This window comes from Elaeis guineensis, chromosome 2, assembly GCF_000442705.2.
Source record: "Elaeis guineensis isolate ETL-2024a chromosome 2, EG11, whole genome shotgun sequence".
NCBI lineage: Eukaryota > Viridiplantae > Streptophyta > Magnoliopsida > Arecales > Arecaceae > Elaeis > Elaeis guineensis.
The window spans coordinates 108,137,103-108,149,696 of record NC_025994.2 but is presented as its reverse complement, the minus strand read 5'-3'; the positions used below and the strand labels follow the sequence as shown (position 1 = coordinate 108,149,696).

Sequence of the window (12,594 nt, the reverse complement as noted above, 5' to 3'; positions counted from 1 at the left end):
CATGTTGCACATATTGTTGTCTTTTGGACTTTGTTATTGGTTTTGATTTTAGCATGTGTATTTTCGCTCATGATAATTTATCTTTTAAATTTTTTTTCTTTAGAAAAATCTATTATACGGTGTTTTTTCATTTGTGAATGGTCAGAGGCGCAATAAATGAAAAAACAAGTGAAATTTGTTTCTATAATCTACTATTTCATATCAGATATTTCAAATTTTGGGCCTCACATTGTGGGGGCAAGGGGCGGGGCGAGACGGCGGGAGGAAGAGAAGAGAAGGAGAAGAAAAAAAATTGAGGAGGGAGACGAAAAAAATATATTATTATTTTATTATTAATAATAATTTAAAATATAATTTTTAAATAATAATAATAAGATAGTGTTTTTAAAAATAAAAAATAATATTTTAAAAAATAAAAGTAGGGGAGGGATAAGAGATGAAAACAAGATTTTAAAGAAATATTTTAAAAAATATGATTATTTTATTATTAATAATAATTTAAAATATTATTTTTAAGTAATAATAAAGTAGTATTTTAAAAAATTAGAAAAAAATAATATTTTAAAAATAAAAGTGGGGGAGGGATAAGAGATGAAAATAATATTTTTTAAAAAATATTATTTTAAAAATAAAATACTATAAAAATAAAAATAATATTTTTTTAAAAATACTAATTTATTATTATTTAAAAATAATAACATATTATTTTTAATTTAAAAATAATAATGTAATAATTTATTTTTAAAAAATAATATTTTTATTTTTTTAAAAAAATAATATTTTTATTATTTTTTAAAAATAATATTTTTATTATTTTTTTAAAAATAATATATTTCGAGATCTGAATGGATCTATCGGATTAGTTCAAACAATGTTATCTTATTTTATATTGATTGTTATTATAATTATCTTTATATATTTTATAGTATAATAAATAATTTTATTATCTTATCATTGATATCTTTGTTAGGTTATTCTCTAAATTTAACTTATTGTATCGTCTTATTTTCTATTGATTGTTATTGTAATTATCTTTTTATATTTTATAGCTGTATTTATTTTATTATTTATTTTATATTGTTGGTATTTAATTATAAATCTCTTAGTAAACAAGATTTAAGACATGTTTAATATAGACTGATAAGAATAATATTAGTATTAATTTTTGTTTGAGATTTTTTTCTTTTCATAGATATAATGAATAACCGCTAAATTCTAGCAGCAATCTCTGTCCATATTCATGGACATTGGAAAGCTGCTGCACCATAGTGGCAACCGTACTTCAAAATTTCTTTTCAGGACAGTAAGGCTACTGCATCGTATTAGCAACTATGTCTGGATTCTCTGACCGCCCCTCCCCCCAAATGATATTGCAAAACAAAAAGCGGAAGGCTGTTCTTACTAAAACAATGATCCTTCTATATAGCTGATGAGAAATCGAATTAGGTTTCTCATATAATGCTAAAAACTACATGATACTAACGGAGAACAAAATAATTATCTGATCTTGCTTTGGTTACAAACTCTCTCGCTCAAATCAATATATAGTTAGTGATATTATTTCTTATTAATTATTCTTTTTCTTTTTCTAATTATTATTTTTTTATCGTTTCATCAATTTGCTCTAGAAAAAACTTAGAGAATTGAGCCACAAAAGGTGAGTTGCATATCTTTTTTTTTTTATTAGTTTGTTTGATCATTCATTATACTTTGTATTCCTTCATCAGCTTAATGAAATGATGTTGATGCAAATTTGACAACTTCTAGATTCTGGGAGAGAAGTTCAATAAAGCATAATGAAGTTGAGGTTTAATATACAAATTTGAAGTTCGATACGACATAATAAAGTTATCGACTGCACTTAACAGATAAGATGGTGAATCTCATTATCATTTTTTTATTATTAATTTTTTTATTATATTTCAAAAATATGTTATTTTTTTTATAGATTTTAATTTGTAGAAAAAAATTTTAAATCTATACAAAAAAAATCTTGCCTTTTAATTTTTTCCACCTTCTTTATTTTTATTATTTTTTTATATTTTTAAAATTATTTTTTATATTTTTTTATTCATAGAAGTCTCAATTACGTGAGAGGCTTGAAGTGGCCGAATAGAAAAGTTTAGATCCATATCAATCGAATGGAAGGATTTAAGCAAACAAGATAACTTTTTTTTCCTCTCTCAATAAAAGTTATTAAAATCTATTATTTTTTATAGATTATTTTTTTATTATTTATTAATTAAAAAATTTATTATTATCTTGATATTAATTCAATTTTTGGATTGAATAGCTTGAAGGTAATTAAATGATGATAGAAAAATTTATTAGTATAAATATAATTTTAAAATTATATATTTTTCTACTATCTTAATGAACTTTTCAATAATAAAAATAATATTTATGATATGGATATACTTTTGTTAGAAAAAAGTGAGTTATAAGTTTTTTTTTTGGAAGAATTTTGTAGTTTTGCATCCATCTATTGAGTAGATATCTTTAAGAAGGTATTTATTATATTTTACTCTATATTAGTTTATTAATAATTTTAAAAATTATAAAATTTTTAATTTTTAATTTATTAAATTTTATTATATTATATTATTTGTTATTAGAGTAAGTAAATCGAGTGTTTTTTTCATATTTTTAGGTGAAATAATAATGTATTATTTTTTAAAATACTAATGTATTATTATTTAAAAATAATAATATATTTTTTAATTTTAAAAATAATAACATCTTATTTTATTTTTTAAAAAATAATATTTTTATTATTTTTTATATTATTTTTTGAGATTTGAATGAATTTATTGGATTAGATCAAGCAGTGTTGTCTTATTTTATGTGGATTGTTATTGTAATTTTCTTTTTTATTTTATAGTATAATGAATAATTTCATTATCTTATTGTAGGTATTTTGTTAGGATATTTTTTAAATTTAACTTACAGTATCATCTTATTTTATATTGATTGATATTATAATTATTTTTTTATATTTTATAGCTATACTTATTTTGTTATTTATTTTATATTATTGGTATTTAATTATAAATCTCTTGATAAGCAAGATTTAAGATACGTTTAATACAAACTAATAAAAATAATATTAGTATTAATTTTTATTTGAGATTTTTTTTTGTTTCAATGGACATGATGGACGGTCGCTAAATTCTATTAGATCAAACAGTGTTGTCTTATTTATTTTATTAAAATTTATTATATTATATTATTTATTATTAGAGTAAATTAATTAAGTAATTTTTTTTATATTTATGTGATTTTATTGATTTAATTATGTTTGCTCATATCACTTAACTATGGAGTATTTGATCATTCAGATGGTTTTTTTTCTAATATTATATTTAGCTTTTTAACTCTATTTAAATAGAATTTTAGATCAAAATAAAATATTATTTTAAAAAAATATAATGTATATGATGTTAGGTAGGTTTAAAAAAATATATATCAAGTTTTAAAATTTTTTAAGATATTTTTAGTAATTTTAGTTCATATCCCTATAAATATTTTAAAATATATTTAGAATTTATTTCTAATTGGTTGTCTCTTAATTATAATTTCATAAATGGACATTATTGAAATTTTGCCAGAAAAAAATTTGAAAAAATTTATGAAAAAATTAGAATTGCTTATATGAAATTGAGGTTTAATACAACATAATAAAGTTATTAATCGCACTGACCAGATAAGATTGTAAATCTCATTATCTTTTTTGGTTATTAATTTTTTATTATATTTTAACAATATGTTACTGTTTTTATAGCATTTCGTTTGTACTAAAATAAATTTTAAATCAATGCAAAAAAGATCTTGCCTTTTCATTTTTTTCATTTTTTCTTTGTTTTCATTGATTTTTTTTTTTCTATTTTTTTTACTTTTTTCATTTATTTTTCTCAGGAGTCTCAACTTGGTGGGAGGCTTGGAGTAGCTAAATAAAAAAGTTCAGATTTATTTCAATCGGATGGAAAGTTTCAAGCGATCGAGATAATTCTGTTACTATTATTTTATCATTTTACTGACACTAATTTAAAAAATTTATTACTATCTTGATGATAATTTTAAATAAAATTTTAAATAAAAAATAAAGTTCTAGATAAAGATGATACTTGATGTCTTATACATGATGTAGGTAGCTGTTTGTTGTGCTATTGTTAAGTACTAATTATTTTACATTGAATGATTGTATATTTCTAGAGTATGTAAATAGTATTAATATAAATTTTTAAAAAATAAAAATATTTAATATTTAAATATAAAATATTAAGAAATATAAATTATTTTTTCAACCATTTAAATTCAGATTTTATTACGAAACTTGATTCACTAATACTCTAATAAGATTTTTTGATATTCATATTTTTAATTAAGATAAAAAAAATTATATTAGATGAAAATTAATAAAAATATAAGTTCATCGATTAATAAAAATATTATATAAAAAATTATATATTAATAAAATATTTTAAATTATTATTTTGATGATAGATAAATCTAATGTTATGGCTGTGAACGAAAAGTAAAGGAAAGATAGGCCAAAGGGACCAAAAAAGACATGATGCCAAATCATTTTGGTGGTAAAGTTTCTTGATGGTCGTACTGATTATCACTGTATCACATCACTTACGATATACCTACGACCGCTATGTAGCACATTACTTGCAACCTTTCCTTGAAAAGTGAAACCCAAAATTTTTGAGGTTGGGGAGAAGCGTTAACTAGAGTTTAGGGCAGCACGAGTACATTGGTGTTGAAGCGTGCGTAACCGACAGAGAACCAAAGCCAGTCCAATCCGAAGCCAATTTTCGGACCGCACGACAGTCTGGCTTCGCGGTAACCTCACCACAGAATCCTTGGATGCCAGCCCCAGGCAAAGCTATAAAACCCCTTGTCGTAGCACTGGTACCTTTTTTTTTAGGTAGGAGTAGCACTGTCTCCTTCCTCTCTCTCTCTCTCTCTCCACGCCTGTACCTGGGCATCTTCTGGTCCCAGCTCCTCATCCGTAAGCATATTCTTTTCCCATTTCTTCTTCATATTCTTTTCCCATTTCTTCTTCTTTCTTTTTATTTTTCGCTTTAATTCTTCTTTCCGGGTTCTTTGATAGATTTCTCGGTGGTAGAACTTGATTCCTTCTTCCAAGGATTTACATTTCTTGATTTTAGCTGTTTGTAGGAAATGTTTTGCGATTTCTTCGTTGATGCGAGAAAATACGTATTTGGTTACTTTTCTTGCTTATCGTTATTCATCCGTTCAAGAAGGTTGATTTTTATTAGTTTTTGGAATGAAATTAGAAGAAATTCATTACACTTTGGGGGGAACCATGGCCAGATGTTTATCCCGAAAGTGGTTTTAATCCTTGTTTTAACGAAGCGAGAGATAAGAAAGTATGAATGAACTATCTTTACAGATATTCTTAGGATATGTTATTCTTAAGTTGCTCCTTTTTTTTTCCCCTATTTCTCTTGCAAATTATGAGAAGGAGGTACCCGTAAATCTGATTTACGAATGCCTTAGAAGAATTCTTCTTGCGAACCATCTAGTTTTGGCTAATGTTCTAATTATCCTGTGAACATTCATGATAAGGGAATGTAATTTATAAATTCATGGAATTCATATGATGGGATCAGATAACAATAGAATAATTACTCAAGAAAGAGCAAAAAATGAAATGAACGGGAAAATGAAGAATTGATGGATAAAGATGCTTTCTTCTGTATTATTGTTGAAGATCAAGGAGTTCTTCCCCATCTTACAACAGAGACACATAATCATCTTACCAATTAGGATTATGAATTTCACTAACACATTTGACCCAATATTTTATCAGAATCTACAAACCTGAAAATCTCCTTCAGAAAGCTACAAATATAGGGAACCCAAGCTTCTAAATACCAACCATCTTGTTGTTCTTTTTTAAACAAGATGCATTAGATCCAAAGATTCTTCTGGACTCATCCTGCAAGCAAGAATGAGGAGATACCACATCTTATGACCGTAAGATATGTTTGTCTTCCTGGAGCAATCTTAGCTGTCCTTGAAACAGCTAGCTATTCAATGGCCTTGTAGTGTTTTTACCATATCTCCTCATTGGACACTGGTAAACTTTAAATGGATATATCCTGACTAAATTGGTACTCAGTTATAGATTTTTTGCTTCCTACTACAATGAGTGTCATTGTTCTGCGGCTTGAGGGATTACACTCCTACATGCCAGATCCTATATATGATCTTTAGCGAGTTCTCAGTATATCCATGGACTTTCTCATTTGAAAAGTTGTATATTTTTTATTCATTTAACTTTTTCATTCAGAAGTTAAGATGAAAGGGTACTCTCTTTGATCTTCTCTGTTTCATTATTAATATTTCTACTATATATTGCGGACTAACAGGAGAAACTGTCATGAAATTTGTATCCCTTCAGCTGCTATAGATATATCTCTTTTCACTAAACTTTCATTTGGGCCATGAGATGCATATGATCAGTACTTGTGATCCCATCAAAAAGTGAAATATTTAAGATTGCTTATTATGTTTATTATATAGCTCATGTGATGCATGTAACTGGTACAAAAGGAAGGATTAATTATGGCTTTGGTTCATAAGCAATGAAAAAGGATTGAACTTCTGCCATTGCTTTTCACCCTATGTGGTCTGACAAAAATATTCCTACTTTTGACTACTAAATCAATGTAACAGGACCAAGCAGTATATTTATAAACAGTTCGTGACTTAGGTTCTCTTGATACTACTTCTTCATATAATGTTTCCTTTCACAATAGAAATATATGGTTTGATCTGATTTGATTGGGAAACTGGATACTCTAATTCTTTCTTTATGTCATTATCAAAACCTGAGCAAATAATCATTCTTAATTTCGATTATAGAGATACCAGTGGATAATAATTGATGTTCTAGCTATAAAGGGCATGCTTTTGGCTGAAAAGGCATAGATTCATCAACAGTTTGAACTTTGAAGGTTATGAAGCCAAGGGCCTCTAAACTAGAATTTTAGTTATATAATTATAATTTATTTCTAAATTTCATTCTCAAGTGTTTGCAGATATTTTCCTTACCTCTAGATCATTATGTATGCAGCATGACTATCACCAATGTTCTGTCAAAAGCAAAGGTGTTATTTGAACAACATTCAAGTCTTATTTTGGACTACAATCCCTTCATGTCTAGATGGAAGCCTGTCACATTTGAGGAATCTCTCAAATTTGTAAGAAAAGTAAAGGTAAGAAACATTTGGGGTAAATTCTTCTTCTGAGCAGTCTATACTTGTTTCAGCTGAGTTTAAATGAATTCAAGCTTATGGGGGATTAAGCAGAAAAAGTAACATCAGCTTAAGTGGTTGATTAAGAATACCTAGTTGCACTTTTTTTTTTCCTATTTTTTGCATTGTTGCCTGATCAAAGTAGAATGATGAAAGTGTTGCAAATTAGGCTGGCATGTTTGGGTATTATACATTGGTCTGCAGTACTTGCACCAACAACCATTAGCACTTCCTAGGGAAATCACTCTGAGGAATGTTGCATGGTGTATTCTTTCAAGATAACATTGATGACAAGTAATGTAGACTTTTTGTATTACTTGAACCTGACCCATATTTCTGTTATAATGCACAAAAATAGTTAGTTTGTCATGAAAATGATATTTGATGTAGCATTTTACTAATCCTTTCAGAACTTGCTAGCTAATCTAGATTGACAACTTAATGTAGAATTGAATATTGAATAGTGGATTTTAAGGTTTGATTGAACAGGTGCTACTTCCAGTTTGTTAGAGATTTGGCTTTAGTTGAATATGATATTGCATGTTACTTATGAATGCATCTTGATGAAGTACCAAGAATCAAAGATTTATTTGTTTTTATTGGTTCCTTGCTTCACTCATTTGGAAGTATCCACCACCATTAATGAAGTTGACAAATTTCATATTTGTTTCGTCAGGTTCATAGTATCAGGTTTAGCCCAACCTCTTCATAGTTGGGGCTGGAAGGTTATCAGTTGCATGTTTGACCTGTGCAGATGATATATTTTAGCTTTTCATTAACTTGATCATCTTAAATGGCATCTTTACTTCAATAAAACCCGGAATTTAACTTCTTGGTTATCCTGGCTTATTCTTTGCTGGAACTTGTACATTTACTTACTGTTTTGAGACCAACAGTGGAATTTATGTATTTTAGTTATCAATCATATGCAAACAACATGAGCTTAATCTTTTAAAATCCAGGTTCATCTTCTCTTTTACTCCATTTTTTTCCTCCATAAAGCTCCATTCTGAAATAGCTTATTTGGCCTAAGAAACAGCCAAACTTGCACATGAATCCACTTGGATGGTCAGTTTAAAGGATGCTGTCAGATATCATGCCATGTTGGTATTAGCATGAATTGACTTTCAAACATTAATGAGCTTGTGAAAGATAAAATCCAAATAGGTACTCATATACTATGCTACATTGTGGGGGAAAGCATACACTTAGATTAAACTAATATGTCTGACAAAAGTATCAGATGCATTTCCTACAAAAAGTGTTCGATTGGGTTATACCAATTTTTTGGGTGAATTGGACGAATCATGTCATCCTGGTACACATACAACCATAGGCATCAGCATGCATAATATCTTAAGAAATATTAGAACAAATGCAATCACCTGCTGTTACAACATTTTGTTATTCTTATATCTCCACATGACCTAATGTTTATGATAGTCCATTGGATTCAAATGATGAAAGAAACAGTGAGCTCTACAAATTACGCATTTCTGGCTTCAACCATTCTAGGTGAAAAAGTAATATCCATAGAAAAAAAAATTGATGTCTGGTTGATCCAGAAAAGGTACATGCAGGTTATAACTTTTCTCTATCCTAGAGGACCTTAAAGGACCAGTTAGCTGTTGGTTATTAACTATGGACATAAATCTCTGAGATGTTCTCATGTGTGTGGAGAGGGTTGCTGCGAGATTTTAATGGCCATCAAGTGGACCTTTTTCTCTTTCTTTCCTCCTTAATTGTTCCATTGTGGAAGGGACTCAAATCAGAATGTTGCAACCCCAGCAATCACACTCAAATTAAACAGTCACATATACCTTTCGTAGAATATATGGTAGAAATATATTTATGGTTGTAACATCATTTCTTGCCTTAAGTTAATGATGGGATCTCAATCCACCTAATTCTTTTCTTTTGTCTTGCATTGGGTCGTGCAGGCTCGTGATTATCATTTATATTTATCATTGCTTGACATTCTAGGTCAGGAGCACAAGTCCCCAGAGACCTACCAACAGGTACGCTGGGTATGGTTGTCTTAATGCAACTAGATTTTTGCATACCTAAATTGTGGTTGCATCCTGTTTTTGTTTTCTTTTGCAGCTTGTGCTGCTATTTCAGAACCATGATGATTTGCACGAGGAGTTGAAACGTTTCAAGCCACAGGCCCAAGCACAATTTTTTGGTCCATGGCTTGTGTTTCTTCTTCTGCCTCTATCTGTCTTGAGCTTATATCTTATCTTCTGTGAACAACCACTGAGATGTCTAATTGAACAAAATGCAAACAAAACTTCCTTGTTGTAAAATCTTATTTCTTTTGCTATAGTAAATAACCTTCTTGTATAATTGTCTGGGCAGTGGTTTTTAACTTGTACACAAAATCATATATTGAGAGATTGGATGGTTGCCTATCTATATCCGCATCTATTTTTTTTTGGATACATATGGATATTAGTTGGATGCTCAAATTTTATACAAAATTATTCGGATATATTCATATATAAAAATAGATTTTTACTGACTTTTTTTGTAATTATTTATAATGTAGTTGTTTCTAAATATTTTTCAGCTCGATGCTCCACCCCTCCATGATGTGCTATCAAGGCGGTAACCAAGCAATTGCCACCATCCCTTATGGGCTAGGTTCATGTACAATACATAACAAAGTGAACATGATCTGATTTGGATAAAAATTTTTCAGACAATATTTAAATAAAAAATAATTTATTCATATTTTTTTATATATTAAAAAATAATTCAAAAATCTATTACTTATATTCTTTTGCATTTCTAGTTTCCTACATAAATTGTTAAGATTCATCCATATTTTTTATAATATCTTTTATTATATAAATATTATTTATAATATACTATTATAATATATTATTATAAGATATTATTATAATAAATAATATATTATAATATATTATATAAATATTATTATATAATAATATAATATAATATATTATATTATTATAAGGTTAAGGGTATATTAAGAATGAATTAAAGAAATTATTTTTGAGGTCGAGGGAAAAATGATTTAACTATCCTTAAGTAAATAATTTTTTTTTTTCATTTCATGGATAAATATTATCTATGAAAAAGTAGCTTATCTATCTTAAAAAGTACGAGAATATGGATAAGTTAGTCATAAAAAAATGGATAAGTTGATCAATGAAAAAGTTGATCATTTTTTTATAATATTTATCTATAAAAAATAGATGTACAGATTGTTTCTTTGCATGGAGGGATGATTAATCTTCTTTTGCTAGGTGAACCATTGGACCGTGCTTTATGCAATTTTCAAAACACGATATCAGCCTCATAATCTGCAGATGGATCAACAAGATTAGAGTGTTTTGAAAATTGTGTATAATACGATTCAATTGTTCATTTTGTGAAAGAAGATCAATCATTTTTATTTTTATTTTTTGCACAAAAGATATAACTGGAACCTTTTGGAAGTTTTTTTTTTTTCCTAACGAGCAAAAAAAAAGAAAAAATAAGAAGCAGAAAAAGAAAGGAAGAAAGAAGGAAAGATGAAAAAAAGCGTCGCACCTCCAAGTCCTCAACGATCGGATGGCCGCCGTGCGTTGTTTGTCTCGGGCCTACGGTCGCAATCTTTCACAAACGTATAGGAACGGCCAGTCGGCTGAGCCAGTCTTTTAGTCCCACATCGGTAGAAGAAGTGCGGAGGAGGATACCGCTTAGAATAAACGAAGCACTTGTGCGGCCGATGAGATCATACCTTTCTCGGCCTTTTGGCTAAGATCAAGTGTAGTATCTGTTCTTATCAGTTTAATATCTGATACGTGGGCCATCGGCCCACTATGATATTAAATTAATTTTTTGTGGGGGAGGGTCCGCTACGGTAGCTTGCTATCGGGACCCTTGTGCGTCGCCCATGCGTTGCACTGCCGCGCGGGCCTGGCGCACCCCAACCAAGACTAATATTTAAATTTTCTCTGGTTTAACACAGGAGGGAAGGTTCTAGGGATCAACCAATGGTTATTTAGTGTTTATAAACAGGTGGTTTAATTTCGATTGGTTTCTTTCCCTTTTGTCACGCTGGTTCTCCGTTGTTGATTATGTCTTGGTTTTAACCAAAAGTTGCCAAACTCCTCCCGCAAGGCACTTCTTGCCTACTTTTCTATTTCCTAAAGTCTCCATTTTTTTCTCAAATTTAGAAATTCTTAAACATCATTTTTTTTCCCTTTAATCACTTTCTTGACCGGATTGAATATAATTTCTTAAATTATTCTAATAACACAACACCATTAAAATATTTGTACATAATAGTTTTATTTATTTAATTTATTTTTTGGTGAAATATTATTTATTTGTTTGATTTACTTCTCCTGAATCTTTTCTGAGTTTATCATTTTTTTTTTTTTTGAATTCCAAAACATCCAACCTTGTCTAAATGTTCCCAAACACAGTTTATGTCAACAATTCAAGTTTTAAGTATTTGAAGTCATCTTGTATGGAGCAGCTAACCACATTCTTATAAATTAAATGGCATTTTTTTTTGTTCGGAATGTAATTCAATTGTTATAGGTCCAGTACGTTTATCAGCATAATTTGGTGAAAATGGGCCTAGCCGGTTAAAATTCTTCAACAGGTTATTTATAAAGAGCAAAGAAAAGATTGTTCCAACAAAAGAAAAAGAAAAAAGGGCTGACTTTGAGGAGCAGGAACGAGAAACCAAGATAGCTCTTTAAATAAAGAAGATGCTTAGTTGAGGGGAGTAAGGATCTGGAGTCGAAATGGATGACTTCTATTCCAACCGTTTGGTTGAAAAAAATTCCATTCCGATTTCGATTCTAGGATGGAATGAGAATGACTCAATTTATATAAAACTCAATCCTTATCCTCCATAAAGATTCAAATTTTCATTTCAATTCTGATTTCGATCATGAACCAAACGCTCTAAAAGATTTGATCATTCCAATTTCGATTTCAAGCCATTGCGATTCTCATTTCCATTTCAATTTTGATTACGAACCAAACATCCTAAAATATCATACTCCCTTCCAGCCAGCCAGAGAAGACTACAGACCCTGCAAGTGTTGGGATAAGCAGATGTTTACCAAGCAGTTTAAGTTAAATTTCAGGATTTTCTATTCATAGAGGAGTGGAAGGTCTACTCTCCAGGAAAATCTAACCTTCAGGCAGCCAAAACAAGCCCTAAATGCAGACTAGCCTCGTGGAGTTTTACATACCATACAATAGCTAGGCAATTGGCCTAGCACCTACTCTATGGCAAGAGGATGGTTTCACCTTATGTCATAATAACTTGGAA

The 12,594-nt window shown here is 28.9% G+C and overlaps 1 protein-coding gene and 1 non-coding gene across 3 annotated transcripts; both read left to right on the top strand.

Moving 5' to 3' along the window:
- Positions 1-4,918: 4,918 nt before the first annotated feature.
- LOC105047805 (paired amphipathic helix protein Sin3-like 2) lies at positions 4,919-9,705 on the top strand. Of its 2 annotated transcripts, XM_010926893.3 has the most exons (5): positions 4,934-5,017; positions 6,901-6,992; positions 7,112-7,253; positions 9,233-9,310; positions 9,396-9,705. In XM_010926893.3, the coding sequence occupies exons 3-5, from the start codon at positions 7,113-7,115 to the stop codon at positions 9,594-9,596; spliced, it is 420 nt and encodes a 139-aa protein (XP_010925195.1). In that variant the 5' UTR covers positions 4,934-5,017; positions 6,901-6,992; position 7,112; the 3' UTR covers positions 9,597-9,705. The 2 variants fall into 2 exon arrangements, with proteins under 2 accessions (XP_010925192.1, XP_010925195.1); XM_010926890.4 differs by lacking the exon at positions 6,901-6,992 and having other exon boundaries at positions 4,919-5,017.
- Positions 9,706-11,036: 1,331 nt separating this feature from the next.
- Positions 11,037-11,233, top strand: LOC114913016 (U2 spliceosomal RNA). The gene has a single exon (XR_003799038.1). It is a non-coding gene; the product is annotated as a U2 spliceosomal RNA (small nuclear RNA).
- The last annotated feature ends 1,361 nt before the right edge of the window (positions 11,234-12,594 follow it).

Bases quoted from the DNA above. Each gene is read 5' to 3' on its own strand.
- LOC105047805 (XM_010926890.4), top strand. From the start codon at position 7,113: ATGACTATCACCAATGTTCTGTCAAAAGCAAAGGTGTTATTTGAACAA. The intron at 7,254-9,232 runs GTAAGAAACATT...TGGGTCGTGCAG, and splicing joins AATTTGTAAGAAAAGTAAAG to GCTCGTGATTATCATTTATA. The intron at 9,311-9,395 runs GTACGCTGGGTA...TTTCTTTTGCAG, and splicing joins CCCCAGAGACCTACCAACAG to CTTGTGCTGCTATTTCAGAA.